Source organism: Phalacrocorax aristotelis, chromosome 3 (assembly GCF_949628215.1).
Source record: "Phalacrocorax aristotelis chromosome 3, bGulAri2.1, whole genome shotgun sequence".
NCBI lineage: Eukaryota > Metazoa > Chordata > Aves > Suliformes > Phalacrocoracidae > Phalacrocorax > Phalacrocorax aristotelis.
Window position 1 is genome coordinate 127,622,128 of NC_134278.1, and position 24,381 is coordinate 127,646,508.

The 24,381-nt window shown below is 46.8% G+C and overlaps 1 protein-coding gene across 2 annotated transcripts in view; it reads left to right on the top strand.

Annotated features, from left to right (window-relative positions):
* Positions 1 to 753: 753 nt before the first annotated feature.
* The window catches only part of TRIM67 (tripartite motif containing 67), a 36,120-nt gene continuing 12,492 nt past the window's right edge, over positions 754 to 24,381 (top strand). Inside the window, exons 1-6 of one of the 2 annotated variants that reach the window (XM_075089537.1) lie at positions 754 to 1,964; positions 8,232 to 8,327; positions 11,854 to 11,976; positions 13,287 to 13,397; positions 15,640 to 15,799; positions 22,401 to 22,546. In XM_075089537.1, coding sequence (XP_074945638.1) covers positions 1,059 to 1,964; positions 8,232 to 8,327; positions 11,854 to 11,976; positions 13,287 to 13,397; positions 15,640 to 15,799; positions 22,401 to 22,546 — 1,542 coding nt within the window. In that variant the 5' untranslated portion in view covers positions 754 to 1,058. The remainder of the gene's footprint in view (positions 1,965 to 8,231; positions 8,328 to 11,853; positions 11,977 to 13,286; positions 13,398 to 15,639; positions 15,800 to 22,400; positions 22,547 to 24,381) is intronic. The other variant, XM_075089536.1, reaches the window with a different exon arrangement.

Sequence of the window (24,381 nt, forward strand, 5' to 3'; positions counted from 1 at the left end):
GTCGATACAGAAGTGGCTTTTAAACAAGACGGACGAATAATAATAATGATGATTAAAAAACCCACACTGAAATCACTCGCACGTATAATCGCTTCGCTATGGAAATAAACCACTGCTACCTCCACGCTAAGCATATGTAGAATAAACAAAACAGATGGAGGATTTCCCACTGCTGGTTTCTTTCTTCGACGGATGGTTATTTTCTGTTCGTAAACTCTCAGCTGTCATCCCTGATTTATCTTCCCAGCGAATTTCTGTTGGGGTTGCACTGCCGGAGCTTGGGCGAGGCGGCAGCTCTCCCCGCTGCCCACACTCTTCCGCCCCTTCCAGCCGCAGCATTCGTAACCGGGGTCCGCGCTTCTCCTGTAACCCCTTTTCCATTCTTCCCTCGAACACTGCCTGACATGTTGGGCATCTGGGTCGTGCTCCAGCACGGCGAGGTGCGTACGACGGCGAAACACGCTTAGTTTGTTGGAAAGCGTCCTCCTTCCCCCTTTGCTCGGGGAGGGAGGGCTACGAGGGACACCCAAACCCCGCCTGCGTGCAATCCGCTACCCAAACAATGGCTTTATTTAAACAGCTAAAGACATCGCTGCAGAGAGAGATCCTTTAAAAAATGTTTTCGCCGTCCCCAGCCGTAGAGCGAGCGATCACTTATTTGCTGGAAAGGGCTCCTCCCGCCCCTTCCTACTCCTGCCCTCCCTCCTCCCCCCGCCTCCCCTCCCCATATATTATTACTCTATGCCACCAACGTTAAAACAGCCCCACCGCGCTGCCGGCCCGAGCCAGCCTCTCCCTCGCCCCAGGCAGCCGCCGGGCGGCCCCTCCGGCCCCTCCGGCCCCGGCCCCGCCGCGCCGGGCGGAGCTGTCTGTCCCCGGCGGTGCTGAACCGCCCGCGGCGGCAGCGGCGCCCGGAGCCCTCCCGGCCTCGCCCCGGCGCCCGGAGCCGAGGTAGGCGGCGAAGGGCGCCGCGGGGGATGGGGGGAGCCGGCGGCGGCGACCCCGCGCCGCCCCCCTGAGCCCGCCCGCGCCCCGCACACAAAAGCCGCGCCGCGGCCATGGAAGAGGAGCTGAAGTGCCCGGTGTGCGGCTCGCTCTTCCGGGAGCCCATCATCCTGCCCTGCTCGCACAATGTCTGCCTGCCCTGCGCCCGCACCATCGCCGTGCAGACACCGGAGAGCGAGCAGCACCTGCCGGCCCTGCTCCACCCGCGGGGCCCCGCCGCCGCCGCGGGGCCGGGAGCGGGAGCGGCCGCCGCCTCCGCCGCCTGCCTGGACCCGGAGTGCGCGGCGGGCGGCGGGGACCACGCGGACAAGCTGAGCCTGCACAGCGAGACCGACAGCGGCTACGGCTCCTACACCCCCAGCCTCAAGTCCCCCAACGGCGTGCGGGTGCTGCCGCTGGTGCCGGCGCCCCCGGGAGCGGCGGCGGCTCCGCGGGGCGCCGGTGCCGCCAGCTCGTCCCTCACCTGCCCGCAGTGCCACCGCAGCGCCTCCCTGGACCAGCGCGGCCTCCGCGGCTTCCAGCGCAACCGGCTGCTGGAGGCCATCGTGCAGCGCTACGAGCAGGGCCGCGCCGCCGCCGCCGCCGCCGCCAAGTGCCAGCTGTGCGACCGCAGCCCTCCCGAGGCGGCGGCGGTGCTGTGCGAGCAGTGCGAGGTGCTGTACTGCGCCTCCTGCCAGCTCCGCTGCCACCCGGCCCGCGGGCCCTTCGCCAAGCACCGCCTGGCGCCGCCGCCCGCACACCCGGGCGCCCCCGGCGGCGGCGGCGGCGGCGACGGCGGCGGCGGCGGGAAGGGGGCGGGCGGAGGCCGCAAGCCGCCGACGTGCGCCGAGCACGACCTGGAGAACTACAGCATGTACTGCGTGAGCTGCCGCAGCCCCGTGTGCTACCAGTGCCTGGAGGAGGGCAAGCACGGCAAGCACGACGTGAAGGCCCTGGGCGCCATGTGGAAGCAGCACAAGGTGAGTCCCGTCAGCCGGCCGGGAGGAGCCGAGGCGGTGCTCGGCGCTGGGGTTTGGCCATCCCAATGCCGTGACGTCGGGCTGGAGTTTGCGGGACTCGAGGACGCTTCACGTCCATCATCCTCCCAGACTTTTTTCCCCTTGCCACGGTGCTTTTGGGTCTCCGGTCCTTCCCGACTGCCCAGCGACTCCGTAGCCGCTGCTCGGGGTTAGAAAACACACAGGCTCCCTCCCGCATTGGCCTCGCCTTGCCTCAGCCGGCAAATCTCAGGCTAAACCAGGTCCCCGGAGGCACCTGGGAGTCGCGAGTCTGCCTCACAAACTTGTTTGCCTTTCACAGCGTCTCTGGCCGTCCCGTCCTCTCGCGGGTGGCAGCAGCCGCCTGTGCGGAGCAGCAGTAGACAGGATGGTCATTCCTCCCTTTCACCTGGGGCTCAGCAGGAGCTGCCACAACCATTTCCCGCCACGTCCTCCTCCCTGCCGTTGTGTCAGTGAGGGAGGGTGGCCCGGAGCCACCCAAATGCTTTAGACAGGAAAGCGTGATAGGGAGGATCGCGGGACATCGCGTTGCCTCCTGGGCCTCAAAGAGGCCTCTCCTCCCTCTCAGTTCCCAAGCGGTCGGAAGGAATGGCTTGAGGGACCTTCATGACACAAAAAAGAGTAAGGAAGAGTAGGACGGACGGGGTCTGGGGACAAGTAAAGCTTTTTCTGGTTCACATAATGTTGCGGTCTGATTCATGCTTCCCTGCAAGCGATGCTCCTTAGCCCTCCCTGGAGCCCCTGTGGGAAGACCTCAGAGCCAGCCACTCTGCAGCACAGGCAGTTTGCCGAGTTCTAGTAGAGCTGCTGGGTCAGAACGTACAGAGGGGACTTTAATACCTGCATGATGAGAGCAGTCCTTTGGAGCGTCCCGCTGTACTGGGGGAAAGGACTTCTGCCACAGCTGTGCAAAGAGCACTTGGCCAGCTCTGCTGGCTGCAGGATTCCCTTCTTCCCACCTTCTGCTGCAGTTAGCAGTAGAGGAAGCACAGAGAGATCCCTTCAGACACTGCAGGAGAGGACAAAATCATGACTGGTGTCACCATCCCTCAGCCATGGAGGGGTTGAGCACAAGCTCGACTAAGGCATTTGGCAAGGAAAAAAATTGACTTTTGATTTTAGGATTCAAAAAAGATGCCCCTTGGGGTGGTCTGCATGGCTTGGCCGTCTGAGAAAGACACTTCTTCAGTATGTGTTTCGGTCTGTGCCAAGGGCTCAGCCATCTCCGCCCTAACGTGGCGGGTGTTTGTGCAGGTGGGATGTTCTCCCGGCTCAGAAGGAGCAGGTTACAACTATTGCTACTCGTGCGAATGGCAGGATCCGCTTCGGAGCAGAATTACCTTAGTGAGTAGGGACTAAGTTCAGTGTTCAAGTGCGGCTGATGTTTTGGAGTGTGAGGGACCAGCTTGTGCTGTATTATGGTCTATCTCGAGTTAAAACCATTTGATGCCTTTTGAACAATGTGATAAACTCTGGTGTGATGAAAGTGCACAGTCAGTCATTTCTTTCCTTCCTACCATCAAATATTGTCGAAAGAAAGACCAACACCCTGGGGGTTTGCATTTTCACTGCATTTTTTTTCTGGAAGGAAGGTATCGCAGAGGGTGATTTTCTCTTGATTTACAGACTCAATTGATGTGACAATTCTAGTGAAAGGAAAAAAATACTCAAAATTAACTAATTTGTGGGCTCACAAATTGTGCTCTTGGGAATATTATTTTTCACAGAACAATGAGCTTGGTGGAAAATAAATATAAGGGAACCATATAGCCAGGCAGCCTAAATCATCAGCTTATATTCATTCAGATAAATTGTTTTGTAATTAGATAGTTCTGCTTAGAAATAGTTCTCAGATACAGCAATTTCTGCAAGTTTGTTACCTGTCGTTACTTTGGCCAAACCATAAATTACTTACGTTAAATTGCCAAATGCAATTCAAGTTTTATGTGTTCTCTCGAGGTGCTCCAGGCGTAGCCAGTAGAGGCAGGTGGAAGGGCTTGTCTGTAAGAGTTCTCAGCCCAGTAAACTGGACAGACTGACAGTTGTTCACCATCTGCTGATAAGCACCTGCTTATCTCCTCCTAAGGCCAGTGGCTGGCATTCTTCGCCTAAGGAGGGCTGCCAGAGCCATCTCCCCACCTCTCACAGCTCACCCCACACCAGCAAACTTGAACCATTTTTTCGACTGACTTGTAGAACCGCTTTTCCAGAGGCCTTGTGTGCCTTCAGCTTCAGAATCCGTTCCCGTTCCGCTTCTGTATCAGCCTTTTGCTCAGCCTGTTTGCCTACTCCTTTGTCTGGGCCTTATATGGTGACCAGTGGCAAATAGAGTGTATAACCTTGTCCGCACGGTGCTTCAGACCGCGCAATGAAATGTGTGTTTACCCTCAGCTGTACTGCTGGCACGAAAGCTGGTTGGCCCTGTTAATGGTTCAGGTTTCCCCTTTACGCTGCTGTATGTAACTTCTTCAGAGAAACTGAAAGTTGTGTACAATGAAAACAGGGGCCCAATGGCATAAATCAGTGTAAATCCACTGACTTAACTGGACTGTATTATATTCACTTGCATGAACCGTGCATCTAGGCCAACAGTTGAAGTTCATGAAGTAAAACTGGCTTAGTCTGCTGCCAAAGCAAAGTCCTTTTAGGTCTTCATAACAAGAACAGTGACACTGCTGTCAGATTTAGGTTGTTTTGACCTACTAATATGAGGAATGGTGGTGGACACATTTCAGCTCTGCCCATTCTGAATGGTTAAATATATATATATACACATACATCAGAATGTTGAAGAAGGAAAAAAGCCACAGCTGGACAGGTCTGTGACGGACAAGCAAGCACGTGGTCAAAAGGAAGTATCAGAGCCTGAACGCCTGCGTTCATTTGCCAGCCTAAAGAGTTGTGTTCCCAAAAACATGAGGGCTGTTTCAGAATTCAGCGCCAGGGTAAGCTTATCTAATCAATAGTTAATCTGCTGCTAAGGAGAGATGGAGGGAAAACAAATTAAATGAGCATGAACCGTTCAGTTGAAAAAGGATGTTGGCATTATCTGGTTCATTTTCTAAAATCAAAGGAAGCATCAGCCTTCCATGCCCATCTGGGTTTAATTACTCACCCTCATTATCTCTCTGTTCCTGAATTTGATAGAAGTAGAAACTTAGTATCCATCTCCAGCGTCCACATTTTTGGTTGCAAGACCAGGTATTCAAGTAAAGATAACGCCAGGTAGAATACCGTTTGTCGGGAATTATTAATCGTCGCAGCCAATGGAGCTTGTAACATTTCAGTTTGGCTTCCAGTAAATGTTTCTGTAGCACAAAAGATTGCTCTGAGTGTACAGTGCATTTTTTTATGGCTTGGTTGGTTTACTGAGGGCTTAGTCATGTAGCTCCGTTTGATTTTAATGGGAAGCACATGACTAAATTCCACTGCTTTGTAAGGTGTCCTTTACAAATGCTTGGAAAAACAAGGCTATTATCTCTAAGTGGGTTTCACAAATGGAGATCTGATCTCCTCCTTGGTTTCCTGCTGCAGTTGCGTTAATGCAACCACAGGTTTTAATGAACACGGCATTTCTCTTACAAGCCCTTTGAACAATGACGTCGTTGAGTTTCTATTGCAGCTCTTTGCAACGGGAGCCTGCTGGGAGCCAGGAGTGACTGCGCTAATTGCCATCGTACATATGCTGGTCACAATTTGTCTGCATTGAATCAGTTTTCTGTGGTGGCTGTGATGCCCACATATGGCTTGTGGCTTTTCTTATCTTGCAAAATGCGCTTTGAGATGATTTGAGAGCCAGGGCAGTTGTTGGAAAAGTGGAAGGTTTACTTTTGTTGGGACCAACCTTTGGTTTTGATTTGAAAGGAAGGAGCACTTGCCTCCCTGGGAAAATCTGGTTGGGCCTGTTGATGGCAGACCATACCATGCTTTTCCCACCTATTTCTTCCTTACTTCTTCCCCAGATGCTTGGTCATATGCTGCTTTCATCTTGTCCTGCAGCAGCTTGACAAACCAAAGGCTCAAACGTGCTGCCTTGTGGATGTGCAACCAAAAATTCTGTCAACCGTGATCAGCCCATGGAGAGCTGATCTGAAATCCTGATGGTCTGATCTGGCAGAAAATAGGGACACTTTCAAGGACTTAGAGTTTGGTTCTGTGACCTCAAGTACCGTTTGTATCAAACATCGTCGCTTTGAATTTTTGTGAAGTGACAGGAGTTTGTGTAAGGGAATATTAAATGTTCAAATATTGAGAAACATACACAATAATGTGTATTCCCATTACAATTTCTCCAAATGGGTTGTGGTAAAGCATATATTATTTTCAAATTTAGCACTATGTAATACCTACAACTGGGCTAAAAGGAAAAGGATGTGTGAATTGTAGCGAGGTGGGGGTTGGTCTCTTCTCCCAAGTTACTGGTGATAGGATGAGAGGAAACAGCTTCAAGCTGCATCAGGGGAGGTTTAGATTGGATATTAGGGAAAATTTGTTCACTGAAAAATTGGTCAGGCATTGGCACAGGCTGCCCAGAGAGGTGGGGGAGTCGCCATCCCTGGAGGTATTTAAAAGACGTGCAGACATGGCATTTTAGGGCATGGTTTAGGAGACATGGTGGTGTTGGGTAAACAGTCGGACTTGATGATTTTAGAGGTCTTTTCCAACCTTAATGATTCTGTGATTCTACGAACGTGAGGGAAAGAGCCTAGGATGGCTTCTTCCTCTATAACTCAGTCCCAGCTCCCGGTCAGGGTTTGTACCCACTTCCCGCGGAGCTGTGCGGGGTTAGGCAGGTGCCTCTGCCTGCCTGCGGCTGCCTGCCCTGGAGCTGGGCTGTGAAGCGCCCAGAAGGAGCTGCCGGGGTCTGCTCTTTGCTGTCCTGTGCGAATGAGCGAGGGCAAGGGGAGGAGGAGTTGGAGACGTTCAGGCAGGAGGTAAGCTCAGAACTTTGGCAGCCTAAAGAAGTGAGCTCTGCCCTTTTCAGGGATGGAGTGGTTTTCTTCCCTCCAGGAGCAAGAGGGAAGCAGAGAACGGGTGGTGACTTCCCAAATTTCAGTTAGGTCTCCTCTTAGAAGCTCATAATGTTTGTGCCTCCCTACAAGGCTCTGTCTCAAGGCACACTCTCGTCCTAAGGAATCAAGAAGAGGAATTAACCTTCTGAAAGCCTGACGTTAGCAAAGATACTTTGCTCCCATTTCCTGATGTCAGTTGTCTTATCTGTTTGGTGAGGATAATTAATTAAGTATTGGCAATCTGGTAGTTGCCAAGTCTGCCTGAGGCGTAGGCCCACGAAGAGAGTGTCTAACCTGCAGGATGCTCACGGTGGGACCTATCTGGTCACTCTGTGTGATGTCTGCACAGACAAGTAGTGCTGGACCTGGGCTTGCCGTGGGCTCACAAGCAGAGCAATATGATTTCTGTAATCCCGGCCACGCTTCCAGGGAAGCTGCGCCGGGGCTGCTCTGCTCAGACCGTGGCGGTTCTGGGTCTGCCCGGGGGCAGAACCACCATTTCCCTCCCGTCTTGGAAGCCCATCAAGAAGCTGCTTGCTCATTTTAGAGATCTCAGGTACCAGGTGAGCAAAGAGAATGTTGGGTCTTCAGCGTAGACTTAAAATAGATATAGCCCTTATCTCTCATCAGTCAAAAGTTAGAGAAAGGGGTTTTTTCCAACTTCTCCAGAAATATTCACCCCTTTGTTGGGTTGGAGCATGGGAAACTGGAGCCCCAAAGGGACATTACTGTGAAGTCTGAAAATTTGTCTTTGAAGTCCTAGTGTATCTCAGATTTGGTAGAATTGGCCACATTTGTTAAAAAAAAAAAATATTAGGCTTTGATTAAAAAAAAGTGCCATTTTGGAAAGCACTTGGGGATTTTTTCAGCATGACAGATGCTACAGTGTAAGTGTAAGACTGTTATTTCCTAATATATGTGGGCAGCTGTCTTAAAAAAAGGTATTTTGACTTACCAAGTCACTGCAAGAAAGTGGAATGCGCAGACACAATACTTGACTGCCCCCACATGCATATTTCACCTTTATTAAATCTTATTACAATGAAAATCTTAACTATTCTTTTCTAGCACAAACACTCTGTGTGTGTAAGAATACATGTGACAGCAAGTAAGCCTTTTAGCACATTATTAATCATCAAAACCAAGGATTAGTAAGAAACAGATTTGCATTTTATCTCTGATTTTTCCTTTTTTCCCCCCTTTTTTCTTCTTGCAGGCACAGCTGTCTCAGGCTTTAAATGGTGTTTCAGATAAAGCAAAGGAAGCTAAAGAATTTCTTGTTCAGCTGAAAAATTTATTGCAGCAGATCCAGGTAATTGTAGAATATTAGCTGTTTTGATAATACAGTAATCAATTGAACTGAGTGAATAATTTATTTGATGACTTTGTCTCCTGTGCTGTTCTTGTCTTTCCTGGAATCATCTAACCCTTTTTGAATGGATTTGCTAGGCAAAATAATTCATCAGATAATGCCTGCAAGCCCCTCTTAGCTTCTAGATCGTTTGCTGTTTATTGCAAGAAGCTGATACTCAATACTGGACATCTGAGCTGTGGTGATGGGTATTTGATTGAATCATGCTTCTGGGCTCCTTCCTGACTGCGATTGCTTCAGCTGGGCATATAGAAGTTCTCATTTTAACACATTTGAAATTTACTACTTGTTTTCATCTTACATTTTCTAAAAATGTACTTGTTTCTGGACCAAATCCAGTCAACCTGTTTATTAGAGTATTTGTAGGAAGTCAAAAAAAAGAAGAAACAAATGCTGCTAAATTAATATGGTCATTTATTGAAGCAGAAGGTATTTTCATGCCTATAGTTGCCCAGCTTTAATAGTCAGAAGAGGGCTCATGGTGAGTGCAGTAATTGAGGGCACAAACCCAAAACGAAACAAGTCCCTTTTTCAACCAAATTTAGACTTGTCAGTGCTGGAGGTCAGATGATCCTCAAGGTCCTCTCACCCTGCAGAGTGTGGCTGGAAATGTGCTGCCGTAGTTTGAGCTTCACAGCGCCCGGGACGGGACACTTGTTATCTGTAGCAGCAGTGCTCTGCGGTGGTGGGTCTTCTCTGGGATAGACATCATCTGCTCTGCGATATGCCCGCTCTGCTGCTTGCTCATCTTTCATCAGCAAGCAAGTCCTGTGCCCGTTACTGACAGAAAGCCAAAGCAGAGTTTTGAAAATCTGTATTTAGTTTAGAATTTAGCTCATCCAACCTAGCCATTAGGGCTTCTTTCATTGTCCGAGGAGAAGGACAGGCACCTCTAGAGAGTGGTTCTTCCCATAGGTGTGAACAGCTATTTTAGGATGGGATAACTCATCTAAAACAGTAGTCTGTCAACAATCTTTTCCTGAGTCACCTAACTCCATTAAAAATGTATTTTTCCCTTCTGAAAGCTAAAGGTGGCCTATTATGACTATTTATGACTATGCTGTAAAATCATTTAATGCGTTTCAATAAAATCACTGCCAAATTGCTCTGCGTAAGGGAGCTGCTACAGTTAGATCCAAGGACCAAGCCATTTCTTCGATGCTGCTCATTGCTTAAAACGCTAGAGGAGAACTCAGAAGAGGAAATTGTATCCAGCAATCACCTTCTAATATTTAGGCATGCCTGGGCACAAAGCTGGATCCGAACCTCACGTGTTGAGTCAGTCTCCAGCATGAGTCTGAGTGAGGACATCAAATTTCAGCAAACCAATACAGCAGGACTAATCAGCTGCATATGTATTCATAAGTAAAACAAGGCTAGGGCATAACTCTGAGTGCTAAAGGATGATCACCCACAGAGTTTAACCCTTAACGAGCTCCCTGGCATGGTTTTGTCTCGTGGCAGATTGCACTCTCCCCAGGTGATGCCTGAGCAGCGTTTGGTGATAGTGCATGCCAGGGAGCACTCCTGGTAGCCAGGTTTGGTACAGCCACGCTATTTTAGGGGAAAGGGTTTAGATGTGTCGTGAGCTGATCTGTGCCTTTTAGCATCTGGACCAAAAAACCAGTTCTTGGACTGTTGTTTGCGGGGGGAATAGATGTAGCCTTTGTGCGTAGATTTATACCCAGAACCATGGATCTCAGGGCAGGTTATTTCTAACAGAAGTCTTACGATGGTTGCCACACACAGACATACAGACATTTACCCTTCAGCAAAAATGTCTTTAAAATGTATTCTTACACAAAGCAGTGGGCAATTTGTACATTTTATCCTGCTGTCTCAATGCACAGCAGACTGGACAGCCATCTGCACCCTTTATCTCCTCTCTGAGTGTGCTAGAGCTACTAGGAGCTGTGCTTTTACGTTGCCTGGGGCAGCCTGCAAATTCATAATCTAATTTTCTTTTCCCTGATTTGCAGATCTCTTGTTTGCCCATCTTTTTTCCTTCCCTTCTCCTTTCTGAGGTAATTTTTACATGTCGTGGTGGTCTCTTCTTTTCAGAAACTGCCTGTTCCTTCCTTGCTCCTGCTTGTTGCTGTCATTATCTGATTTTCACATTTTCCTATCTGCTGTAACAATTTCCTCCTTTCTCACTTGAGAGAGGCATAGCGCCAAACACCCCGTTTGATGTGTGAACAGAAAATGAGGAGAGAAATGATGCACTACAGCCGTCGACGGATGCAGGCTTTGTACACAAACCAGCACTTCAGGAGTGGCTGGATGGAAATGGGCTTAAGAGGGAGTCGGGTGTGATATAAGCCGAGGAGGGAGAGATGCAAACAGGAAGAGTCTGAGACAAACCTGTGAACAGTAACTGAGCCGCCTGGTGTCTCTACCCCCACGCATCTTGCTGGCAGGTCTAGGACTGCGGCGGGGGCCTCTCAGGGAAGAGGGACCTTATATCCCTCAGCTGGCGAAGGGGATGCATGGATTGCAGTGAGGGAAGGGAAAACGGTGCTGAAAATTTTGCTCTCAAATGAAGGAAGACAAAGCAATGAGCAGAAAAGCAGAGAAAAGCATAAACAAAAGAGCTAAGGGGTAGCAATGGCTTAGGGGTGTGTGATGGCTTTCCGTGGAGATGCTTCTCCTTCAGCACATGTTTAAGATCTTCTCACATTTAATGCTGCTGCTTTTTTTTTTTTTTTTAAACTTGGGGGATTGGGAGGGAAGCTGATGGGACAACTGAACATCTCCTGGGAAAAGGAGCTTGAAAGCTTTCTCCTTCTTCTAGTCTGATGAGCAGGGGAAGCAAGGGAGAGTCTCCCTTTGAATGGGTGCTACAGCATCAGTTCCAACACCAGGGAAAGCCACCCCCCAGGAGGAGGAGCAGCTCGGAACCTTGTGGTACCATCTACTCAGATTTCTATAGCTGCAGTGGGATTCTGTGGTAGCAGGGTTTGTTCCCCACTGACAGGATGGGGTTTCTGTAAGGCTAAGCGATACACAAAATCTCAGGGATCTGCACCTGATTAATTTCCTTGTAATAAGCTGCAGACCAGATTCTGGTCCGTAATTGTCTTCTAATTGCTGCGGTGTAGAGCCAGTGATTTCAAAGTTGCTACAGTTGGATAATTAAAACAGAGTGGGGCATAAACCTCTTATGTATATGTATGCACTGTGTATGTTAGGTTCGTATTTTACATGATATTGTACTACAGCTGTTGTCCAGAAAGTGCCAGTAAATCAGGGTTTTAAATAAGCCTATTTTGTGGCATAGCATCTTACTCTTTCATTTTATAGCATGCAGCTATTACTGGTACAGCTATAATAAATTCAGAAAGGCAACAGAAATGCCGAAGCCTTGAAAGGAAATCTTTTTCTGAATGGAAAACCCGGTAAGAATGAACAATAACTTAAGGTGTAAAATATGCTTTCTTTGACGAGTATGACTCTCGCCTTCTTCTAGGAGAATGGGTTGGATTATGAAGCCTGTCTTGTCGCTCAGTGTGATGCCTTGGTTGATGCGTTAACGCGACAAAAGGCAAAACTGCTCACAAAGGTGACCAAAGAACGTGAGCACAAGCTGAAGGTGAGCACAACTGTCATCAGCCGAGCACGGCTCTTGAATACCTGGCATTACTGTGCATTTTGTTAAGTCCCCAGCCCTTTACAGCATGAAAACTTCTACTGACCAAGTCTTAAAGTCCTTCAGCAGGTTCCAGTTCAGCCGTTTGGTGGAACTGTGCTTATACACTTAAAATGAGGCAAATATTTCAGCAGTTTGTTGAATCAGGCCATCAGTCTTTATTTATTTGATGGGTTTGGGCTGGCTTGGAAGAGGTGCTTGTCAGTGAAACCTGTGTGGTTTGGATTCTGGGACCTTCCAAATGCAAGAAAGCCCTTCTGCCCAGGTAAAACATTGGGATTTTGGTGTCTCTTCAATGCTTTGAAATTCAGGCAAGCCACCCCCAGAATTCCATGTGCTTACCCAAAAGATATTAAAGAAATGCAGTAGAGGGGGGTGGGAGAAGAAAGCTATAAATGGTTGAACAAAGTGGCAGTCAAGAAATGTTTAGACACATTTCTTGAAAGCTCAAACTGCATATGTGATTTTTTGAGGTATCATAGTGCCAGAAACATTAACAGTATCTAAGGCAGAAGGAAGAATGAAGTGAAAAGTGTAACATGGCAAACAATGAATAAAATCTACCTGAGATCAGCATTAAAAAAAACCCATGCTTAACAAGAACCAACACTCAGGACATACTGCTAACAGCACAGCTAATCCTGCAGTTTGTGCCTCTCCGGCTGCTGTACCTCCGGAGTTGTGCTGTCGGACACAGTGCTGCTAGGCCTAGCCTCCAGCCATGTGACAGCAGAACCAAGTCCAAAAGTCCGGAAAAATGAGTTGCAGCTTTTTTATTTCTTAATCACAGAATATGTTCTTAAGCAGAGCAGGATCAATGGTGAATTGTGAAGAGAATGGTGGGGTATAATCTGCAAGAAACCACTTCTGCAATTATCCTCTATAATATTTGCCTTTTAAGTGATGGATTTTTTAAAAACTCAGATTTTAGTGTGTGATTGTAAACGTGAACACTGCAAACGCTGAAACATGTTCTGTGCTCTTTCTGCCCCGAGCAAGCCTGATCTTTGAGCAATTAATCTGCTCTGAAAATTGAGATTCCCTGTACACAACATTTTGCCAAGCTAATTATCGGTATTTACAATACAGAACAAGCGAGCGTAGCTGATGGAGATATGGCAACGGCCATATGGCATCTAAATTAAGCTTAACTTTAACACGCTTTTCCATCCGTTGTCTCTTCTGAAATAATCTTGTACAATTCACTGTAAGCTGAGGCAGTCATCAGAACTGTACTGATGCTTGTTTTCCAGGTTGTTTGGGACCAGATAAATCACTGTACGCTGAAGCTGCGCCAGTCAACGGGGCTTATGGAGTACTGCCTAGAAGTTATCAAAGAAAATGATCCCTCTGGGTTTTTACAGGTATTTTTCTTTCCAGTGTTCTGGGGAAAAAAAAAAAAAGATGTTAAAGTTAAATCTAAAAATGGATGGCTTTGCTAAATAGCCTCTTCCACCTCCGAGGCAGGTTCACCTTCACTCCTCTTAGTACCGCCTAAAAGCTAAGCTAGCCTGGTGACTGCATGCATGTCCCAGCAAAGGGAGGGCTTTGAACAGCCGCACTCTGACCCAGGTGTGGGAGTCAGTGGTCACAGCACTTCCCGGACTGCTGATGTCTTTCCTTTTGCCAGCCACCCCTCTGGGCTGAAAGAGAGATGCTATACAGTTAAAGATAACTTTCTGTGGAATATTATTTTGTTCTCGTCTGAGAAACCCAACACAGGGCCTCACGGAGCTTTCTGCTCAATTTGGAAAGGTCTTTGACTCAGCAGAGTAGTATTTCTCCCCTTTTTGCTTCTCCCCTTTTTGCTTCTCCCCTTTTTGCTTCTCCCCTTTGCATTACTCTTTCCCATGTGAAAGAGTCCTTTCAACATCTCCCCCGTAAGGAAATCCAGCCTTGAGGGCTTGCGTGTAGCTTTGCTTCGCTCAGGTTGTTGCACCTCACAGGGCTACAAGACCTGTCTTTAGCTGAAGGATCCAGGTGCCCCCCCTTTGCACAGTATGGCCTAGCCAACAATTGCCTTAATTTGCGCGATATTGTTTCGTAGGTGCAAGCAGTGAAAGTGTCTATTGATGAGATAAAATGTAACAGTTTTATTACCCAATTAATTATTTTTCCTAATTAATCCTATTATTTTTATTAATTATTTTCTTTTGCCCTGTTATTTTTATTGCTTTATTAATTGCCTAAGAAGAAAAGCATATCAAACAAAGTGATCTGCCTGTGGCTGTCAGCTGAACAGGGCACGCTGCACACAGGAATGCATGGAGTGTCACGGGCTGTCACAGTAACCCTAAAAAACAGGATGAGAATTAGGCAACTTAAACTTATTAGCACTCCAGATTGATTGTTACTGTCGCGTCTGGTCTCAAGCAAGAGTGGGGCATGTGTGGTGTATAGTAATCTCAAGACTGCACAGATTTTAGCAGGCTGTCGGTTGGATACTGTGGGATAAACGAAGCCTTTAGGTCTTATCTACGTGCTCGCTAGATACATGCTTCGCTTTCATTTCAGCTTATTTTTCCTGTAACCTTTGTGGCTTCATTCTTTGCAGTACCTTTTGTAAAAAACATACTTCTGGTTTTACGTTTTCATGGTTTATCTAACGATGCTTTCAAGGCAACCAGCAAACACTGAGACACTGCATTACTTGGAGCAACTACTTCTGCAGCCAGGCCATTGAAACACAGCCAAGGGATCCAGCATCCCAGAAGTGACTCCAAGGTTGTAGGAAGGCCATAAGATGCTTCTCCACTTCCTGCACAGACTGATTAGGAGCTGTCGATGCAGGGGCTCAGACAGGAGTGTCTTCAATAACAGTAATGAGGAAAGGTATCTGAACTCCTGTGGTAAAGAAAAACTCTCTCTGACCTATCCAGAGGAAAATTCTGCTCCCAGTGAGTTACGGGAAGCTCACTGGCAGGGACTCCAGATATCCAAACGGCAGCTTCACTGAACTCAAGGACAGTTGAGTTCATTGATTTCCGCAGAGCCACTATTTCACTTCTAGACGAGTCCATTGTGATCAGCTTAGTCTGACTTTTGGCTTAACCGTCTGTGGGCTGAGCTAGAGCAAAGCTTTAAAAATGAAATTCAGTTCTGATGTAATGGTAGAAAATCCCCCATATTCTTTGGAAATCTACCTTAAAACTTATCACCCTCGCTGTAAGAAATATACACCTTCCTTCCCATTTGATTTTTTAATTTCTTTCAGCTTTCATCCACCGAATCATCTCTGCTGAATGGGAAGACCCTCTGACATTTAAGCCTGTCTTTGGGCAACTGCTTTTTAAATGGGAGAGCAAAACCAGACTGTGCATGTCAAAGAACAGAATGCAGAAGTATATGTGTCATTCAGAGGCATGATACATAACATAATCTTAACAGGCTTTATAAATGTGATTTTTACGTTCCTTCCGTAAGATGAGATTTGTTTTGGAAAGACGAGACAAAAGGATGCAACATAAATGGAACTCACTCCAAAATGACCAGACCCTGTCTCAGCTGTGCTGTCATACTCCCAGCTTCACTGAGCTGTGTCTATCCCACAGGCATTCTGTCACTTCTCAGCTGCAGTTTCATCATAAGCCTGACACTGTCTTTCAGATTTCGGATGCTTTAATCAAGCGTGTTCAGGTATCTCAGGAACAGTGGGTCAAAGGAGCCTTGGAGCCAAAAGTGTCTGCTGAGTTTGACTTGACTCTGGATAGCGAACCATTACTGCAGTCGATTCACCAGCTGGATTTTATTCAGATGAAATGTAGGGGTGAGCTTCTTCTGTTTTTCTATTTTTCATACATGTGTTGAAACAGTGCTGGGAAGAAGGGGACATGGAGGGAGGAAAGAGGAATGACTTGAAATTGCTTTAAAAGGTTTTCAAGCAAATTCAGATTACTGGGTATTTCCTAGAAAGGTGCGCTCACCTCACATGCGGTGACCTGAGCAAGCTCAGACAGAGAGAGAAGGTGCAGCTAAAGATTTGAAAAGATAAATTCTTCAGAGTAGGGCTATCTATCAGCTTTGAAGATTTGAAGATTAAAAATACATTAGCTGCATGTAACTTCATGCCATTTTACAGCATTCCTAGATTTAACATAGTTAATTCAAAATACCAATTACCCCTATCTTGTCAGGAACAGCTGAAGTAGTAAATTCCACCCCTCCACATATACTTGAATGGGGGGAAAAAAAAAAGCCCTTTGACTTATATCTGGACTGTGCTGCGAACAGTGCCCAGCTTAAAAAAAATAGTGAGGCAGAGATTCACAGGGGGAAAGTAGCACTATGGCTATACCCTTCCTTGATTCCAGGTATCTAAATAGTCCTAAGGGACACACTAAAGGGAAAGGAGGTTTAAAAAAGTATTTAAAAGCAGAATCTGATGAACAGTAGATGCTATTGGACAAAAAAACCCCAACAAACAAACCACCATGCACTTGTAATGAGCTTGGTTTATATGGAGCAGGATGAGAGCTGCATCAGAATTAGGTAGATCCTTAGACCAGCTAGATTTGAAAGCCAGTGTGGTCCCTGGGAATGATGCCATTAGCTTCCCTCAGTGGTAATTCAAGCCCTAATTATACATGTGGGTGACAGGGTAGAGGCTGCCAGAAGTCAATGAATGAGTTAAGGGTAATCGTGTCGTGTTGCCGGATGTGCTTTTTTTTTTGACTCTAAGCAAGCACAAAGGTTTCTTTTCTGTTTATCTGTCCTCTCTGGGACTAATTCTGAACCTAAGAGACCCAAGACGAAGTAATTAGGGTGGATAAATTGCAGATAAGTATGTGAAGATATGACAATAAACAGTCAGAGGCCAAAGTCTGCTCACCAGGAATGGTTTGCATCGGTGTAAACAGACTGCATTAAAGTTACTCGGAAAATACCTGTGAACTGCTCCTGTGAAATGGTACCGGCCAGGAAAGTGGAGTCAAGAAAGAGTATCACTGATAAAACTTCTCTGAATACTCTCTGCAATTGTCTGTTTAAATCGGTTTGTATTTAACGCTGGCCATAGTTATTGTTCAATATATTTCATACTAATCTTCTGCCACTCTCCTTCACAAACATATAAAGAATTTAGTTAAACTCTCAACTTAGATTGCTAATTAACCACAGGTCACTTGAGGTGACAGCAGTTTAGGTATCTGGCTTTGGGACATTCATCTAGCTTTAAGTTTGAAGACTGAGAGATTTTAATCGAGCCAGATTCACTCGAGCTTTATGAAAGATAGTGCTGTCTGCTGATGCTCTCATTTATCATGCAATCGCAGTGAAGCTCTGCTACTGAGCTAGACACGGTCTGAGAAGCAAAGAGGACAGGACTGCTTCTGCCCAAACCTGCGCAGAGCTTACAGACACCCTTGGGCTTTGCTCCCCAGGCGCACCTTAACTGTGAGACCTCAGGAAGGGTTATTCCTTGAGCTGTCTTGGCCTTGACCAAGGAGTAGCTGCCGCAGGTCCCATCAGGTTGGTCAGCACAGCTGGCCTCACCATGTACATGCCATGCAAAGAATGGTGGAAACGCCGTTTATCCTGGCCACCATTCCTTCACAAGGGACTGCACTATTCCTCTTTGCACCTCTGTGTGCCCAAGCAGTACAAGCCACCGACTGGTCCCAAGCTAGCGTTCATAGGTGTTGAGGATTGTTTAGTATATAGAGGTGTATTTATATTTTTCAGTTTGTGACTGCAAATCTATTTGCACTTGAACTGCTCAGTCTGACACTTTGGCCTTTTTTTTTTTCTGAAATTTACCTTCGTGACCTCAACGGGCTCTGCGTTATCTTCTCCTGCACAGTGGTCTTGCATCTAGAAATACAGGTACCGCAGAGTACTTTCAGCAGTGAGCACCCAGACTTACTGGGAACACCGCTTCGCTGACTGTGTGGAGAAGCTGGTGTTGCAGGGCGATGTTTTGCTATTTATCACCATCAGGAGTTGTGTATTTCGGAGCCTCCAATTTCACAAAAGAGCAATCCATGTGTCTCTTCATGTCTGCTCCTCTTTCTCCAATCCGACCTACCCCAACGCACCAACAAGTGATCAGTCTTTGCCAAACGCTGGTGTTGAGGGGAGTGTTATTAAGTCACTATACTGGTTGATCTGACAAGAGTAGACGCATTAAAGACATCAGAGACGATCTGTAAAGGGGGTTTGGGGGAAACCTAGGAGAACGGGGCCAGCGTGGCTTTTCCAACTGCAAGTGGTTTTATTCCGAAAGCTTTGCAGTGTGTACTGCTCTGTGCTACTGTTATCGATGCTTAGTGCATGACTGAATTTCTACATTTTTTTCGAACTCTGGCCTCATTCAACCTCAGTGAGCTTGCAAGGGTCATTTAGAGTGAAAGCATGCTTGTAAGTAAACATTGATTCACTAGACAAAGAAAAATGAAAATGAGAACAAATCACATTACATTTGCTTTGATAACTTGTTCATGTACCTTACTGGTAGACTCTGTGTAAGCCCATATCTAAAGCTAATCTCGATAAATAAAGATCAGGGGGTGTTTTTTCTTTTTACAGAAAGAAAAAGCAATTTGGTAACAAATTAAATGTGCAGAGATGTGATAGGTGCAGAAGTAATGCTTAAGCAGTCGTGTTGACCGAAGGCTCTCACTGATAGCTCCCCAAGCTAGCTGACCTGCTGAGACACACTCACAGCTCTAGGAATTCAAAGCTTCCCAGATCCCTTTCCTCTGTCCATGTTTTCTTCTCTCTGTTTCTCTTTTTGAGTGCCTCTGCACAAAATTCCTGTCCTCTTTGATGACTGGCTCAATGCGTATATCACATTTCCTCAGTGCAAGCTATGGGCACAGGCAAATACGTGTTCCAGGTTTGTTTTGTTCAAACAGCTAGGACTGCCATGCAGTCTTGGTTTGCTGTAAATGGGAGACTAGGTGCAAAATAGGAAAAAATATAGCTGCTCTCTACTCTTCTGTACTCTGAATACTTACTCATATGCCCCTTCTCCTTGTCAGGAGTGACTCCTTCCTTCTGCAAACCAAGTCCATGAAGACTCCCCAGACACATCTCCTGGCACAGCTCTTCTCTCCTCCTCCAGCCTTGAGCTGCACAGCCCTGATGATGAAAGAGTAACTGTTTCATCGTAGGCTTTATCCCCGGTTCTCTCTGCTCTGCATCATGGACCCAGGTCTTTGCCTGTGGTCTTTACTTCTCTCTCGGTAACACTGTTAGTAGGGCACTTGCTACAGCAGTGACTCAGGCTATTACGGGGCTGTACTGCGGTTTTGGAGGAGGTTGAAGTTTTCGTGTTTCTGAGGGTCCTGCTCTTTCACGGCATTTAGTCCTATAAAAATTAATCTGGGAAGGTGGAGGGCATCATTGCACAGCTTGCTCGTCAAGAGGACAAATAACAGACAACATCTTAGAGCAGCCCTACTCCACCCTGAGAGGAGATCAGCTGCGAGATACATTGAGCAATGTGTTTTTGAAACTGCTGAGTTGACATGAGACATCAGTATCCCATTTTTTAGCTAAATGTGACCTGCGTGAAGCACTTTTAAAATAGCAGGACATCATTCAGACTCATTAATAGGTCTTGCTGTATGAATGCAGTGTCAATTCTCCCTTTATATTTTTAATATTTTCCTTCAAAAACTCTCTGGGGGACTTTAAGTTGAACAAGAAGTGGGACGGTGGTGTAATTTAACATCTGAGTCTTCTTGTTTTTCTGACACTTAGCCTATACTTTTCTTTTCCTAGTGCTGTCCCATTGCTCTTCACTATGAAGTATATCCCAGCATCCTGATTATTCATCTCACTTTGCACTTCCCTATGACTTTTACAATAACTGTTGGCCTTTTCCCCTCCCAGAGGGAATGTGAGGTCAAGGCACATCTCTGCCCATCCACACCCAGGGGAGGAGGCAGGAGGGCAGGCACAGCGACGAGCGTCATCCAGTAAAGCTGCGCAGCCCCTTGGTGGGAGCTTCTTACCTCTCGTTCAGCTAGTGTAGGTTGTGCAGTTCAGGCCATAGTTTGGCCCAAAGGGCATGGGAGGCTGATAAGGATTACTCACAAACCTTAAATGTCCAGTGACACAGTAAAGAAGCCCAGACACTTCCCATAGTATGTGTGACTCACAGGCAGGGCCAAAATTCACACTGCCCCTGGGAAGTAGGAACAGCGGCACTTTACTGTATGGAAACATATTCTAATCCTAGATGGCATTCCTGTTTCCACTATTAAAAGGGACTCATAAAAAACACCCTCCCCCAAAAATTCTGCTCTTTTTTTTTCAGCATTGTGCATTACATGACCAGGCCCCGAAAGCCTCCCATCAGTGTTCCCAGGAGATCTTTCCAGGGGGTTGGAGAGGTTAGTGATTTATTCAGAGGTGGGGGGTGTGTTGTCTGTTTTGCACTTTATAAACCTCAGGAATCAGGTTTTCATCCAGTTTTGCCAGGGCGAGTCTCAGAAGTGGGGAAGACCCAGCGAATGCCTCCTGAGAGGGTTAACCAGTTAGCTGAAGTGACAGAAGTGTGGGCTGCTGATACAGCCCTGCCTTCTCCCAGGCTCATCAGTCACTGGAAGTACCCAGGCTAACAAACACAGACAAAACCCTGAACTTAAAATGGTTCACTTAAAAAATCCCATTACCTCTGAATTCCTTGTTTTCAGGTTTTTGACTCTTGTAATGTCACATTTCTGTTACTTCTCCAGACGCAGTGTCTCCTAGAGAAAAGTCTGAACTTTCCGTGTGAAAAAACAAGCAGGTTTTTATTTGTGACAGCCTCTGAATCATCCTTAAATATCAAGGAATAGGAACAAAGCTTTTTTTTTCTCTCTCTTTTCACAGAAAAACCTTCAAGAGCTAATTTATAAAGCTCTTTCGTTTCAGACCACAGTCATTCTTCTGGGCTACCAACCATCCACGTTCACTGCAGTGATGGATAATGCCAGCGGAAAGCCACGGTAGCTTCTGCAGTGCTTAGCACAAGTGTGATGTTGACTTTTGCGTCACTTCCAAAGTGGGGGTGAAGCCTTAGCCCCGTCACACAGTAGCGTCCATTTTCCCACAGACTGCTTGGTACACAAAACACAGTCCTCTTTTATCTGAAGAGGTAAAATAGGACAAAAGGAACAGCTCGAGGGCTTAGCTCTCACGCAGACAGCGGGAGGAAAATAAACTAGAGGCTCAGAGCAGAGCAGATAGAAGAGCAAACTGACATTGTTAAGAGCTAAGTCAATGAGTGTGCAGAGCACTCAGCTCCTTGTAAGATGTGGCTGAGCTCTGCAGAAATGAGCCTGAACAGAGAAATTCAGCCTTGGGCAGAAGACCAGGCAGGGTCTATGCACCACGTACATCCCACTTAACCCGTGCGATTTCAACAGTGTGTAAGATACATGCCAGGTCTCTCCAGAAGACCAAATTTTCACTTTATAATGTCCAGCAAAGCGTGAACGGTGAGAGTTTAGTTGTGTTTAGCAGAGAAGGTGTGGTGGAGGCCTCTTTACCACAGAGGCATGGCTGAATGTTTTGCTCTGTTTTTATTTTTAAGAGGCTGGTCTGGTCAACAGTCTCTTCGTGCTTCTCCTGAGCAAGTCACTAAACAGGCATGTTGGTAGATAACTTCGTGCCTGTAATTTCTGAGAGGGGAGAGCCACAAGCAGTCTCCTGTGGTGCAGAAGTTCTTTTTTGCTGCCTGAACCAAGGGATTTAGGTAACATTTGCAGATGGAACAATTTTCTTCAACAGTTTCTTTTAAGGGTGGCTGCCATAAAGATAACATATCCAAGGTGGTTTTGATGAAAAACTGGCTGAGGGGTGGTGTGTTACATTAGATTTAAAAGAAACCCAAACCCCTATTGTGAAGAATTGTTTTCCTGCTGTTGGTGGGGTTCAGGCTCTATCTTGTCGCCGTGCTGGGAGGAGTGGCTGCTCTCCTGGTTAATAACCCAAGTCTTCATTAATGAGCTGGACTTCCTGGCAGCACTGTGTCTCCCATGCTGCCCCATGGCCCCTGCCCCCCACTGCTCTCTCTCCTTTGGAGGACAGCAGGGGCAAAGTGCTCTGGAGTGAGGAAAAAACCTCTTCCAGCCAGCGACCCCCGGGAAGGAATCCAGACGTGGGGTCCCCAGACTGTAGTTCTTACGAGGCACCAGAAGCATGTCTGGATGTGTTTCTGTTTACACATTTCAGCCAAACGATTTGTCTAACCCAGCAGCAAAATTTTGTTATATCATTTTTACTGCTTTTTTTTCAAGGAAGGGAACAGACCCTCTTCCCAACGAATACTGACTCCCCGGTGAGGGGAGGGAGGAGACGAGTAGCTGCCTTACTGCTCGCGGCACAGACTAATGGGGTAGGGTGGAGTTACACTAATCTGTACCCAGTTCCTGTTACAGTGCCACCCGTCCCATTACTGCAGCTGGAGAAGTGTTGTACCAGGAACAACAGTGTGACACTGGCCTGGAGGATGCCACCTTTGAGCCACAACCCGGTGGAGGGTTATATCTTGGAACTTGATGATGGAGACGGTGGCCAATTCCGAGTGAGAATTTCATTCAGCATTTATTTGTGTTTCTTCGTATGTGAGTTTCCTCAGGATACGGATTTGTGTCTGTCCGAGGGTGGGGACAGGGGGTAGGGAAAATATGGGTTGTGAAAACATCCCTGCTTCCATTGCATGGATGTAGAAAGCAGTGCAGATGCTGCTTATTAGAAGGACCCCCAGCTTGCGTAGGAATTTTGGCTGAAGTTATTCTCAGGGCTCTGGCAAAGAGGGCCTTGAGGTCCCCCTGGAGCATACCAGAGCAGAAAATCCCATACTAGCCTACAGAAGCTAAAAGTGATTCATTCCACAAAACTGGTATTTCTTTGAAGCCCCTACTCTCATCTGTCCATAGCGCTCTTTCAACAGCTGAGATTCTTGGTCCAGAAATGCACCCCAATTTTTCCTCGTTTTCTGCGTAAAAAATGGGATCCTACATAAAAACTACGGGATTTCTAAATCTTGTCTCTGAGAGTGGATGAGACCAGGCTGGTGGAAGCTTTCCACAGACCTGCTGCGATGGGGTTGGTAAATATGGGAAGGCATCCCGAGTGCTGTCCTTCCAGACCTCAGGGTAACACCACAACTGCTTGCTCCAGGCTGCAGGTGCAGGGTACTTAGATGTTCCCATCCCTTCTTGCCACATCGCGATAAACAAACTACAGAAATAATTCAATCAGCCTTCTGCCAGCCATGTCCTGCTGGAAGCTGTGGCCCTTCCTCCTCTGGCAGGCTTCATGCTCCTCTTGCTCCAGGACCAGGATGGGCCAGTGCATTCCCTAGGGGCTGGGGCCTTGAAAGCATCTGGAGGTCACTGTGGAGTACAGCTGCTCTCTTCACAAATGGGAAATTTTGCCAAAAAAAATGTGATGGCAATTCTTCAGGAGCTGCAAACTGGCTTCTCGCTGGAAACCTAAAGGTTCCTCAAGCAGAAAATGGCCTGGCACGGGTCCACCTGAGGAACTGCCTCCCTGAGCCCAACTGCTACACCCATAGCCAGCAAAAGCACCTGATTTGGATGCCCTCATTAGAAGAGACAGCGATTTTGGCAGGACATTTTGAAGAGGGCACTGTGTTTCTGGAAGGTCTCCGTTCTTTGGTACAAGTACAATTTCACATGGGTTTTAAGAGGCTGGTCTCCACTAGTGAAAGAGTGAAAAGGTACCTTTGTGAACTGCCAGTACAGTTAGTTCTAGTAGGTAAGAGTGTTATCAGTGCATGATGAATGAAGACTTAGGAACAAGGTGTTACAAATTCCAGTCTCTTGGATAAACCTTTTCAAGTGCTATTTGCATCTTAATATATACTTGTGATTAAACAAGATTTCAGGCTGGTGCGTATCCAAGCTCAGTTGTGTGGGGTGTTTTGCAGCTGGCAAAGGTTTTAGGACTGCCAGTGCTGCTGTGTCAAGATTTTGGATTGGAAAAGCTACAAAACCATCTCAGTCCTTAGCAATCTAGCTTCTCAGGGGAACTTTTTGCCTGCTGTGGTAGAAGAACCCTCAGCTTTACCCACTGAAGGATAAACTGCAGGCTTCTCAGTAATGCCTTTTCAATAAGAGTTTGCTGACCCTTTTCATGAAGCGTTATATACCTGAAAGCAATGACACTGACTGCACTTTATCAGCATTCCATGAGTGAATTTAAAGAACCATTTTTGTCTGCCTTCATAGCAGAAAGCATCAATCTGAATAAACACAAGCAGTGAACAGTGGTAAAGATATGAAATGGATTAGAAAATATGAGAGTTGTCCTACAAATACTACTTTTTGCACAGACAGCATATGTTATAACGTGGAGATAAATTAAGCTGTTCTATTAAAACTCTTCTTTCTT